At 39.5% G+C, this 12,708-nt stretch overlaps 1 protein-coding gene across 1 annotated transcript in view; it reads right to left on the reverse strand.

Moving 5' to 3' along the window:
• Positions 1 to 12,708, reverse strand: part of BMPR1B (bone morphogenetic protein receptor type 1B) — a 388,753-nt gene that overhangs the window by 32,160 nt on the left and 343,885 nt on the right. The window contains exons 3-5 of the mRNA XM_029943095.1: positions 11,986 to 12,145; positions 2,874 to 2,976; positions 2,019 to 2,121 (exon numbers count right to left, since the gene is read on the reverse strand). Of these exons, the coding sequence (XP_029798955.1) occupies positions 2,019 to 2,121; positions 2,874 to 2,976; positions 11,986 to 12,128 (349 nt within the window). The 5' untranslated portion in view covers positions 12,129 to 12,145. The remainder of the gene's footprint in view (positions 1 to 2,018; positions 2,122 to 2,873; positions 2,977 to 11,985; positions 12,146 to 12,708) is intronic.

Genomic DNA, 12,708 nt, shown 5'->3' on the forward strand with positions numbered 1-12,708 from the left:
GCCTCCTCCTTCCCCGTCCCCTATATGTAAGCCTCTATACCAGTGCGATTCAAAATGTCGTCTATAGACTGCCAACCTTCTGCTACTGGTTCACAAGGAGAGAGCTACAAAACCAGACAGCAAACATCTAGAACTTGACAGCAATTTGACATCAGCAGACTTCTCTTTGAAGGTGTGGTCAAAGCATGCTGAGACACAAGCTGCACTGTCTTTTTCTACCAAAAGTATTACCCCAATTTTAATGCGCATACAAGTCACTTGAGGAATATTGGTAAAAGGTACATCTTGTCGTCTGGGGTGGGGCCGGAGAGTCCGCCCTCCTAATGAGTTCTGCTGACACCGATGAGCTGACCTACAGACCTACTTTCAATACTGTGGTTTTAGACAACTTAATTAGGAGATTCTCTCCAACAAGCCATGTTGTTTGCTATGCCTGCATTTTGCAAATACTTTTCAAGTGTTACAGACCAAAGCTCTGTGTTTACTACTGCCTCTGTTTAGAGTCACTGCTCCTAACAGGCTGTGCAAACTTGGGGAAGTTAGGTGACCCCTCTGTGCTGCAATGTCCTCATCTTTACACAAGGAAGAAGTCTAAGTGCCTCATAGGATTGCTGTGGGGTCCAAATGGGTTAATTCATGTGACACTGAACATAATGCTTGGTTTATGTCAGCCATTATAATTTCTTTTTTAAATTTGTACTCCTGTCTTATCCACCCAGGGATCTCCTGTTCATCCTTACAGTCTTGTCCAAGTGCCACTTCTATGAAGGTCTTCTGACATCCTCCCACCCCAGATACTTGTTTGTGCCCTTAACATACTTTATAATCTGACTCCACTAAGATATTCCTGACCGGATACAATTTAATTATTTACCTATTTCTCTCTCACATGCCAGTGTGCATGTCTTGAGAGCAAGAATTTTCTTCATCCATTTCCGTATCCCTCACACCTAGCATGTTGGCTGGCAATATATATATAAACGCTGTCTGAATGTTTAATGTGAATGATTATGAATCAATCCTTTAAAGCTTTCTAGGCTTTAGCAGAAACAAGTATTATAAAATGTTATCGCCAAAGCCATGAAATGTCAATATATTTTGTTAAGAAGATTTTCTCAAGGAATAAAATCAATCATGAAAAATCATCTTAAACCACTTATATAAGACTCAGGCGTTAGGATGCTGTGACAATTCCAATCATTTACTCTGCAGTGAGAGTAAGAAGAAAGGAAACATGGGGGCAGTTTTTAACACAAAGTGTTCCAGGTTGCAGTATTTGTCTTTTTCAATGAGCAATGCTTAAATGTGTAAGTTTTGAAATTAAATTTTCTAGGTATCTCCTCCATTCTATCAATATTTTGAATTTTTTAGTATGTTTTTATTTACTATTGAGAGACAGAGAGAGACAGAGCAGGAGCATGGGAGGGGCAGAGACAGGGGGAGACACAGAATCCGAATCAGGCTCCAGGCTCTGAGCTGTCAGCACAGATGTGGGGCTTGAACTCACAAACTGTGAGATCATGACCTGAGTTGAAGTTGGACGCTTAACTGACTGAGCCATACAGGTGCCCCTTTTCTATCAATATTTGGATATATGATTTGGCTAATAAGTAGTTTCTCTAGTACAGATAAAAGGAAATTATCCAATAAATAATCCAATTCACTCTACTTTAACACGTTAGTCTAATAACAGTTTTTGAGTAACATATAAAGCAAGCCTAAAATCCTGTCTCCCTCCTCTCTGCTTCAAAAACACACTGCAAGCTCTAGGACCCCTAGATTTCACAGGGAAGTGGGGACAACTTAAAGAAACGAGATTATCAAGCATGAAGCTCCATAGGACTACTTTTCCAAGAACTACTTGCCCACGTCTTCGAATTTTGTCATCTTGCCTTGGCCCCCTACCCCAGCAGTGGAAAATGATACAGGTACATAAATTTAGGCAGGGCAGAGTAATTCTTGTCTTTATTTTCTTTGTGCCTAAAGCTCTTCCAGCCCCAAAGCTTTCTTCTCCTTACCTCTACTTTTCAGTGGAGGTAGCGTAGGGTGCAGGTCTTTATTACACTCGTTCTGCTCCGTGCAGCACTCAATGGATCTTCTCTGATGAGGAATGGGGGTGTCCTAAAGTTGAGCCCAAACAGCTATTAGTAGGTTCCCCTAAATTTCAAAGTCACATAATCTAAATTTTTTTAGTTTATTTAGTTTTATTTTGAGAGAGAGAGAGCAAGTGAGCCACGAGCAGAAGAGGGGCAGAGAGAGAGGAAGTCAGAGAATCCCAAGCAGACTCCACACTGTCAGCACAGAGCCAGACATGGGGCTCGAACCCACAAACTATGAGATCATGACCTGGGCCAAAGTCAAGACTCAGCCACTTAACTGACTGGGCTGCCCAGGCGCCCCCTCAAAGTCATGTAATTTAAAGTTGACATTCTAACAGTATTCAGAGAATTCACTTAACATTCTGATAATTTTCTTGAAACATCCTAAAAATGTTACTTTCTATTAGAAAATTTCTCTCAAATTTCCATGTACTATCTTACTGCAGCTTTAGCATTTCAACAAAACTACGACTACATTTGTAATAACCAGTGTACATAATTATAAACTGAGGAAGCAGGTTTGAATTAATACAATTAACTTCGCTAGAATCTGAGCAAGATGATCTAAAGAGTCACTAAGCAAGAAGTTAACAGCAAAAATAAAAATAATACTTGCTTCTGAAAGGAGAATTGGCCCAATGAGACAATTTCCAGATTATTTTCCACTTTCCTAAAACCAGGCTGGTCAAGATAAACCCTTCTTTTATATAGCTTGAGACCTGTCTGAAAGCCAGCAGTGAAAGTTACAAGGCAGAAGCACATGATCTTCCTTACCCGGCACTGGAAGTCCGAGCCTTCTAGCCCTAGGCATCCAGAAGTGACCACAGGCATCCCAGAATCATCTTCTTCTATCATTGTGAAACAGTATCCATCTGTGCTAAAGACCAAACAGGCAAAGTAAGTGTGTGTGCGTGTGTGTGCGTGTGTGTAGGGAAAAGGAAAGGAACATGTTAATCATTTGTTTTACTACACTCAAGGAGAAAGTCGATGATCATTTCAAGTTACAACCTGTTAAGAGAATTCCAAAACTTCCTTTTATGAAACTGGATTTAATAATCATAAAACACTTGGGAATATCTTCTCTGTCTAGAAACTTGTGAGGAAGAAGGAAATAAACTTTCCATATAACATATACCATTAATAACTATATATATATATATAACACAATTACTAAACACTCATTTTGGTCCTCCGTCAGGATCACCTCCACAGGTCCAGTAAAACAACTCTGTGAGGAAGGTACTATTTTTCTCATCTTCTATATGAGGAAACTGAGGCTCAGAGAGCTTGAGCAATTTCTCAAAGGCCTTACAGACAGTGAGAGGCATAGCAGTGGTGTGACCCCATGCTGTTGAATGTTTATGCTAGTTCCATTTGCTCCAAATGAAACAAACATATCCCTTATTAAGGCACCAAAAGAAAGACAGGTAGAAGCTGGGGTCGGCACAACATAATAAAGGTGATTAAGATTCTACCAGTTGGTGCCTCCGCTTTGGGGCTGATCTGTCATACGAAATATCAGACCTTGTTGTAAGCAGGTGGGGTGTTAACAAGACCATGGAAAGCAAAGAAACAAAATTTTACATTTCTGCATGGTTTTCTAGATTAAAGAGAACGTTCACTTATTCCATCTCATGTAATCCTCTCAACAACAATGGAAAGTAATACTATTTCCATTTTACAGACAAGGAGATTAAAGGTAGAAAGTCTAATAAACTTGTACAGGATTGCAGCATGAACAGTAACAGAATCAGGCCTTGCATCAAGGCCCTCTGGCTCTTCATACCCACATGTTTTCCACTATCCTGTCCTGGGACCAAATCTGGAAAACAAGAACTATTATAAGCAGAACTATTTACAAACAGACTTTACTGTCTTGACAAATTAGGGTAAGTCCTAATATATGTCCTCAACCACTACTGCCTGTGCTGAGAATTCAAGTACTAAACTGTATCTCCATCTTTTCTCATACTTATGCTTGCTCAGTGTCCTAGACAGATACGGCGATGTTAGTCCTGAAAGGTCAAGGGAAGAACGCTCTGAGAACGGCATCAGCCATGATTTGTGGATTTGTCTATTCTATATTAGTGGTAGAAGCATTCTGCTGTGCATTAGCCCTTCAGTTATCATCAAGACCCTTAGAATTGTTTACTTGGTTTATAACTTTCAAGTGTCAAAATATGTCAGTTTATAACAACTAGAACAGCGAAGCTCAAATACACGATGAATGGCTAGGAAGGGCCAGTGGTAATCTCTGTTAGACTACGGTCAAATGCATGAATGTTGTTGTAGAATAACAACTGCCTCTGAACAAACCTTGCTCTGAATTCTTTGGGGCTTTTGGCCAATTTACTGGAATTGCTATGAAAATCGAAAGCATGTAATCACTGAAGGCAATAAATAAAAGAGCTGTCCCTTAGAAATTAAACAATATAAGCAAACAATACCCATGTGATTTTTTTATTCCTTTCCTTCCCATTTAGACCATATGTGTGACTTAGTTTTCTCATCACAAGCAAAATTCAGGAATTATCAGAAACAAAGTCATCTTCATTTTCTGACATTAGGAATTCACAGGTCTAGAAAGAGTGATACAATATGTTAAATCTAAAAAAATAATTTCTCCTTATTTATGAGGTCCCCTTACTCAAAATCTGAATATATGGAAAGTCATTCATCAGGATCAAAAAAGAGAATATAAATGCTGATTAAGCTGTTTGCAAGTTACTCTTACAATGTCCTGGGAAATATAGAGAAACATCAGGGAGAGTAAATTCAAGCTTTGAAAATACCCTCCCTTGTCTGCAAGAGAGTGGAACTAAAAATATAAAGAGGGTGTGGAGGAGGAGAGAAATGCTGGAAAAAAGTCAGTGTCCCCTAAGTCATAAATCTGGACAGAAATCAAGCAAGCAAAAAGGTCAGAGAACCATTTTAAGTACATATTATCTGCAACAAAGCAAGAATAATTTATAAATTTCTCATTGACATTACCAGCTAGTTAGGAACACTACCTGGAAATGAGCAGTACAATTACCAAAACTTTAGAATCACTTGAGACCTTACAATTCTGGAGCAAACACAAATGTAAACAAACGCTATGTTCCAGAGTCAGAGCTGTTCAATTCCCTCTGCTGAGAGAGGGCTGCGGAACGGCCTCCCACAGGCTTACTTGAACATTCTGCTGTCTGGCTGCCAAGTTTAGGCTTAGTTTCTAAATGTTGTATATTGATTATTATTACCTCATCATTCCCATGGTGTTTAAAGTGATAATAAAAAAAATGAAGACTCATGAAGAAAAGAAAAGTAGGAAAAAGTTTAAACAAAACTGAAAGTACTGAGATGGATACAGGGATACAGGAGGAATCATTTGGTTGCAGTAATGATTAAGAATTTAAAAAAAAAAGACAAAGACCACTGGGGGTGCCTGAGTGGCTGAGTTAGCTGAGCTTCCAACTTTGGCTCAGGTCACAATCTTATAGTCTGTGGGTTCAAGCCCTAAATTAGGTTCTGTGCTGACAGTTCAGAGGCTGGAACCTGCTTCAGATTCTCTGTCTCCCTCTCTGCCCCTCCCCTACACTCTGTCTGTCTCAAAAACAAACATTAAAAAAATTTTTTAAAAAGACCACTGATGTAACATTTCAGAAATACTGCCCCTGTGTTATAAGTAAACACAAGTAATGAACAAAATAGAACAACTGTGTACAAAGGAGATCAACTGTCAACACTGACTGCTTTTCCATATTTATGCCATTTTTTTTTAATTTGAGGGAGGGAGAGAGAGCATGAGTGGTGAGGGGGTGAAGGAGAAAGAGAGAAAAAGAGACTCGGTGTGTGTGTTGTGCCAAAGAGAGAGAGAGACAGAGACAGAGAGAGAGAGAGAGAGAGAGAGAGAGAATCTTAAACAGGCTCCATGCTCAGCATGAAGCTCAATGTGGGACTCGATTCCATGGCTCTGAACACAACCTGAGCCGAAATCAAGATTTGGGATGCTCAACTGACTGAGCCACCCAGGCGCCCCAATACTGATGCCAATTTTATTTCAGTATGGAAGAAATACTAGTATCCCTAAATTTCCTTAAGTTTCAGTCAGAACTGTTTAGACTGTTTAGTTTCAAGTCCACTGTAAATCAGTCCTTGAGAATATTCTATCTTCTAAAATACCTATTTCACATTCATGAGAATAAAAGTTTTCAAAGTTTTCTGTCACAGATAAACTCAAAGATACATACAAATTTTAAAGTGGCCATTTAAATCACGTAAATTTTAGTTAACTAAAACAGCTAAAAACTGCTTACAGCTTTGTTAACAGTAGTCCACTTGACAAACATTTATTGAGCATACAATGATTCAGGCACAGTTAGAGGCCCAGGGTGAGGAAGATGTAGTTTTTGCTTTGGAAGAGCTTACAGTCTATCAATGCCACAATCCTAGAAGAAACCAAATCATTCAAATTCTAGCAGTAAACAGAAATCAAAAGCTAGGCAAGTGTTTTCTACTGACTTGGAACAAAGCAAAGAAGAATGTTGAACAGTGGTAATTATCAGAGTAACAGAATCCTAAAGTTTATTTTTTCCTTATCATCTCAGATGGATGGATTCCCAAAGTAGTGAGGGAAAGCGGGTAAAATGCATATGGCTACTACTGGTCCCCGCCTATGGTTTTTCCTCTGAGATGTTACAGAACTGGAGGAAGATGAAGTTACAATAATGATAAAGTTCCACCGTGAGAGATGACTTTTACTTTATTTCATAAATGTGTAATTAGTGGGGCACCTGGGTGGCTACGTCTGTTAAACGTCCAACTCGGTTTCAGCTCAGGTCATGATCTCACAGTTCTTAAGTTCAAGCCCCACATGGAGCTCTGTGCTGACTGCACAGAACCTGCTTGGGATTCTCTCTCTTCTCTCTGCTCCTACCCTGCTCGCTCGCAGGCACTCTTTCTCCCTCCCTCTCAAAATAAATAAACTTAAAAAAATATAAAAAACAGAAGGATGTGTAACTATCTTACATACTTCTCTAGCAGCCATACCAAGTGATTTGGTATTTTGTTCATTTTCTCCAAGAGGTACATAATCTTTTGAATTTGTCTCTATTTTTATATAAATTGAGTATTTGTATATTCTCTGTGCAGATTCTCTTACTCTCTCAGATTTCTCTGAGAGCCTTCTAGAAGTCCTGCCCATCCCCCCACTCTGGACTCTAAACAATTCTGTATAGCACTTCCTGATAAATCTTACATTTTCCTTCTCTGCTTGAAAATTATCAATGGTTCTATGTAGAAGTTTAAAGAGCTCTGCACTATTCATTTTCCATGAACTCCAACAACAAATGGGCCCATTTAATAGTCTCATTTATGACTAAGAGGCAGAAAAGCAGAGTTCCTCCTTATAAAAATATTCATACAGGAATCTGAAATCATAGACTCTTCCAACTAAATTATAAATTCTAAGAAAGAACTTACTCTCATAAGTATGATGGTTTTAACTCACATCTTCTACTGAAAAAAATTTTTAAAGATCATAAAACTCAATATTCAGATGGTCTGATCAATGATGGAATAAACTGGATGCAATGGAAGAGGTACAAGGAAATGAGAACAATGTGCACTTTAAACACTCTGAGATCTCAGGTCAGGGGCACCTGTCGGAAAACTCACACCATCACATTCAGCAGGAGATTTAAAAGTCCTGGGTTGATGCAAACTTTATATAAATGCTCACAAGCCCCTAAGCTTTCCCTTCTTCCCCTTGTGGCTCCTCAAGGCACAGTTGGGAGACTTAGCTAATTCCTCATTTAGGAAGCCTGGTGTCATCTGCACAGCCTTTGTGCAAACATCTGATTGATTACTACACCTGTAAACTCTGAAAACTGTCCAGGCAGAATTCTTGGTCAAACCCATTAAGTATTTAAATATGGTGAAGTATTTAAAAATCATCTCTGAAAGAGAGTAAAAAATAATTTTTACACACGGATACACTTGTGTGAGCGCCTGGACGAACTTGAGGGAGGTGGTAAGTAGTAACAAAAATGAGTATCAGAGGCCAAGATAAGTAAAACAAGAAAGGACGTATAAAGCAGGACCAGATTTTATAGAGAAAAATAACAGATAAACAAGGAAGGAAAATAAGACAAAACTTTTACATGGTGAAAGACATGTAAAAGGAGTTATCCAGGAGACTTTGAAGCATTCAAGGCATACAGTGATTGTCTAAGATTCTGACAATAAATCTAGAAAAGGAACGGGAAGGATTAAAAATGTATAGTAACAGTTGGAAAGATATTTAAAAGGTATTATCTTGAGGGAGAAAAATAACAACTTCACCTCCTGAGTATGAATATATAAAAAAAAGATTCTAATACTTTACACAGCTCACTTGCACAACATCTTCTAACATGTATGCTGTGAAGCAATGGAGTTGGCATGGATTTTGGAAACAGACACACCCATACATGATGGGAATCAAGGCCAAGAATGACTCTGGCCTTAGAGTTGGCTGGTAATGTGATTGATGCTACACGTGAAGAGTTTTAAAACCCTCTAAACTTTAGACATATATTCTGAATTATCATGTGGTATTTCAAAATCTCTTTTAAGTATGACACATTCCTGATTTGGGCTTTTCTAGATTATTCTGTCCAGGAATATGGGAGTGGTAATGAGCAGGAGACATCCCTAGGATACCCAAATTGGCGAAGAACTGCCTACAAGACCTCAGGCGACACAGTTTTGACAAGCCCTTTACTCAGCTCAAGGAAGTATAGCCTTGTCTTTAAAACTCCTTCATCTAGGAGTGCAAGATTTAATGCAATATTACCCCCAGTATGTTCTCTTCCAGGTTGGCAAACTGCTTGCAACTGGTCTGTGAGAAAGTTAATATGGAAATGGAAACTTGAATCTCTTGAATCTAAACATAAAAACAGGAAAAAAATTGAGCATGCAATGTGCAAGTATTTCTATATTTATTTTTCTAGTAATTCATTTTTACTATACTCCGTGCACCTTATGGGGTTTGGTGGGGAACGTCTATCGCCAGAAATAGCTTGAGAAGTACTGATGTGGAAGTCAAAGAGTAGATCATGGGTTTATAGGAAAGGAGGCCCAAATTTATTTTAGGTGTTAAGGCTTAGGAGTAAAAGTAGCCCCTGTGATTCACATGACTGATCATAGGAGACTTAACTGGAATTAACGTCCTGTTAGCAAAAGAGATGTTCATTTTGCCCAAGAGTGAATATTTGCTCTTTGAGATCTAGTTCAGGGGTTGAATGTTGGTCAACAATTCAGCACTTAGGGATGAGTATTTCTAAACTGCAGTTATCAGGGTCAATAAATCTGACTACTATGTTTTGGTTCCGATCCTCTTGACCTCTAACAGCTTCTAACACAGCTTACCTTACTTCTTCCCATTGTAAACTTGGCTTCAGTGATACCCTACTCACTATTTAATGTTCATTCTGAATCTTCTGGGGAGACCCAACCATTAAATGCCTCAAGGGTCAGTCCTACTCTGGTCCGTCAGATTGTCTTACTACTGTACTCAATTCTTCATGCCCCATCCTAGCCATGGCTTCTCTCTGACACTGAGCTTGACTATGTCACTTGATTTGGTAAATGGAATGTTAGAGGACAAGCAGAAGCTGTAAGAGGTTGCTCCTCACAGTCAAGTGAGAAAGAACAGGCTCTGGTTAGCTTCTGCTCCGAGCAGGCCTGAATTGAAGCAGCAGCCCAAAGCCAAGTCTACCTAACCCAGGAGGGCCCAGCACAGCTGCAGCCCATCTGCAGACCCAGGAATGAAAAAAATGTGTCTTTAGTTGTAAGTTACTATGATTCTGAGCTCACTTGTTTCACAGCAAAAACTGACTCATGTTCTACTCACTCATTCTAGACTCTCTTCCCAGACTTGATCTCACCTCCAAATCCATATCCCTTGGCCTACTCTTTGATATCTCCATTTTGTAGGTATCAAAAACCTTAAACTCAGCATGTCCAGACAAACTTGATTATTTCCCTCTCTCCTCTTTCATTAAAAGCCTACACTTTGCATCTAAATGTACATCCAGACACTGGTGAAGCCCCTCCAGGACCTCTCCTCTATCTAATATAAAACTCTACTTCTAAATATTTCCCCAACACATGTACCTAATTCTTACACCAGCACCAACCTAGTCCAAGATCATTCTCTCTCACATGAACTGTCCTTCCCAAATCCACATTAACACCCACTGCTCCAACAGCTTAAACAAATCCCCCTCCATGGCTTCCCAATGCTTCCAGGAATAAGACGAGCATCTTTAAAGGAGCTGATCAGGCCATGGGTAATCTCTGCTGCTCCACACTCAACTACAGCCACACCTCCCTCTGCTTCCAGAACTTCAGGAAGACCAGCCTTCTTTGAACATGCCAAGTTTCTCCTTCCCACACAGCGAATCTATACTTCTGTTAATCCTGTCTGAACACTTTCTTCCAATTCAACTTAGGACACTTCAATGGCCTCTAAGGAAAATAAGACAAAATATTTAAAGTTGGGATAACTGTGGAAAGCCTGCCCAATAATAGCCGGAACGGTAGCTCAAACGGCACACAAAGATTTACTCTTAATTACTACAGACCCAGGCAAAAGAGTTAAGTATCCCCCTAACGTCTTCTCCTAATAATTTTTTCTCCAGAAAACTCTGACATTTTCCTGATTCTTTTCCCGCTTACTACACAGAGGTAGGGTTTCCCAGGAAATAGTCTGAGCTCTGGAATCATTTTATCATGGCACAAGACGCAGTGTTCCCAGGTTTGTTCTATCGTGTAAGAGCCAAGTTACCAGACCTCTCTGGGTCCTGAATTCCTATGTCTAATGGTAAGAAATAAGCATCCCTTACCAAGCTGGGTTGTTCTGCTGATTAAAGGAGATGCATTTTTATGAACAAACCCAACGTTCCTCTCTGGCATTCAGTTAATAGATATTTCCTGAGCTGCATATCTCAGGATACACTTTCTTCCTCAGGAAGAAAAAAAAAAAACAACATTCAGCTCATCTTCATGTTCCTTCCTGGGTAATGAGGCCCCAAATGATTACTCAGATATTCTGCCTGGACCTCAAGCCTGGCAGCCCATTTTCCCATCTGGTCCATTACCCTTCTCGAGGGAGATTCTGCTTTCTGACATTTCAGCTCTTGAGATCGGTACTTGTCTGGTTACTCTGCCCGTCTCCCTGGGCAGATCGGCCTCCCGAGGCTGTGCCTCTCCACCCACTGCTGTCTCCCCCCGGGGTGTGAATGCAGACTCCGGTGCCTGGCAAGTTGGATTGGCTACAGAAGGATGCGTAAGAATGAGTTTAAGAGTCCAGTTTCAAATGAAGTTTTGCTGCAAACATGATTATCCACCAAGGAGTATAAGTCTCTAGCACTCTGACAACGTCTTTCCTAACAGCTGGCGGACTTACGCAGGCTCTAGCACTGTACTGCTTCCCGGAGTCCATGAATATTCCTACAGACGCAGGTGTTCTTTCCATAAGACTAACCACCACTGACATGACGAAAGGTTCAAGAAAAATCATCACACATTTGACACCCTCTGCTGTTGAATTTATTTGGGGGACAAGGTCTTTTGAAAGCAAACAATTGGTTTTTGCTGCTTGACACTTGCCCCAAGCCTAGGTTCTATGCTCTATGTTTATGTGCATATGGATGTTTGCAGCAAAGAAGAAGAATCTCAGCACACCATTTCGGGGCAAAATGCCATTGAATATTTTTTCTAAACACAGGCTCTGCTCTGCGAGTTAATGGAGTCAGGCACTACTCCTCAAAATGTGTTCTTGGAAAACATCAGCCTACAATTCTGTAGTTTAAAAAGTATGACTCTCTGTTAAAACTACATTTAAATAATGCATGTGACCAACCTGCAAATATTGTTGACTGAGTCTTCTGGACAATGGTGGTGGCATTTGCAACGCAAGATCTTTGGACGAGGGGTGGGGGCTGTACTCTCACCATCCTCTTTCTTGGTGCCCACATTTAATTTTCCTGAACTTCGCAAAAGCATGTTATCAAGTAACTTTGCTGAAAAGAAGAAAGAGTAAGAGTTTGAGTATCTGTGGGATAGACCAGTAAAAGTCTGCCAACCAATGAACAATGAGATTAAACAAAGTATTGAGTGGTTATGGTACTTAAAGATTTAAACATAAAACAGGTGTTTTAATGATTTTGACATTCAAAACCATATAATTATTATATGTATCATATAAAATACAGAAGTTCTCATAACCCTTTCAAGATAGCATCCTATACATTATATTAGAATAGTATTTGAGTGCAAAGAGCTCAATGAGACAGTAGTACATAGATTATCTCTTCTCTGTATGGTAATGGTATGGGTAAATATTATCATTCCCATTTGTAGATGAGAAATTTAAGACTTTAAGTGGTCTGCACACACCTAATAAATCATGAAGTAAGCATTTAAACCCAGATTGTCTGAGCCCTAAAACTGCCTTACTGCCCATCTCTTTACTTTAGGTATATCGTGTCTTTTTTAAGGAAATTGTAAGAAATATTTAATATTCAAAATTGGGTAGAAAGGTGAAAACTTAGTCATCTCTAAGATATATCAAATGATACCTCTT

Source organism: Suricata suricatta, chromosome 1, assembly GCF_006229205.1.
Source record: "Suricata suricatta isolate VVHF042 chromosome 1, meerkat_22Aug2017_6uvM2_HiC, whole genome shotgun sequence".
Classification (NCBI taxonomy): Eukaryota; Metazoa; Chordata; class Mammalia; order Carnivora; family Herpestidae; genus Suricata; species Suricata suricatta.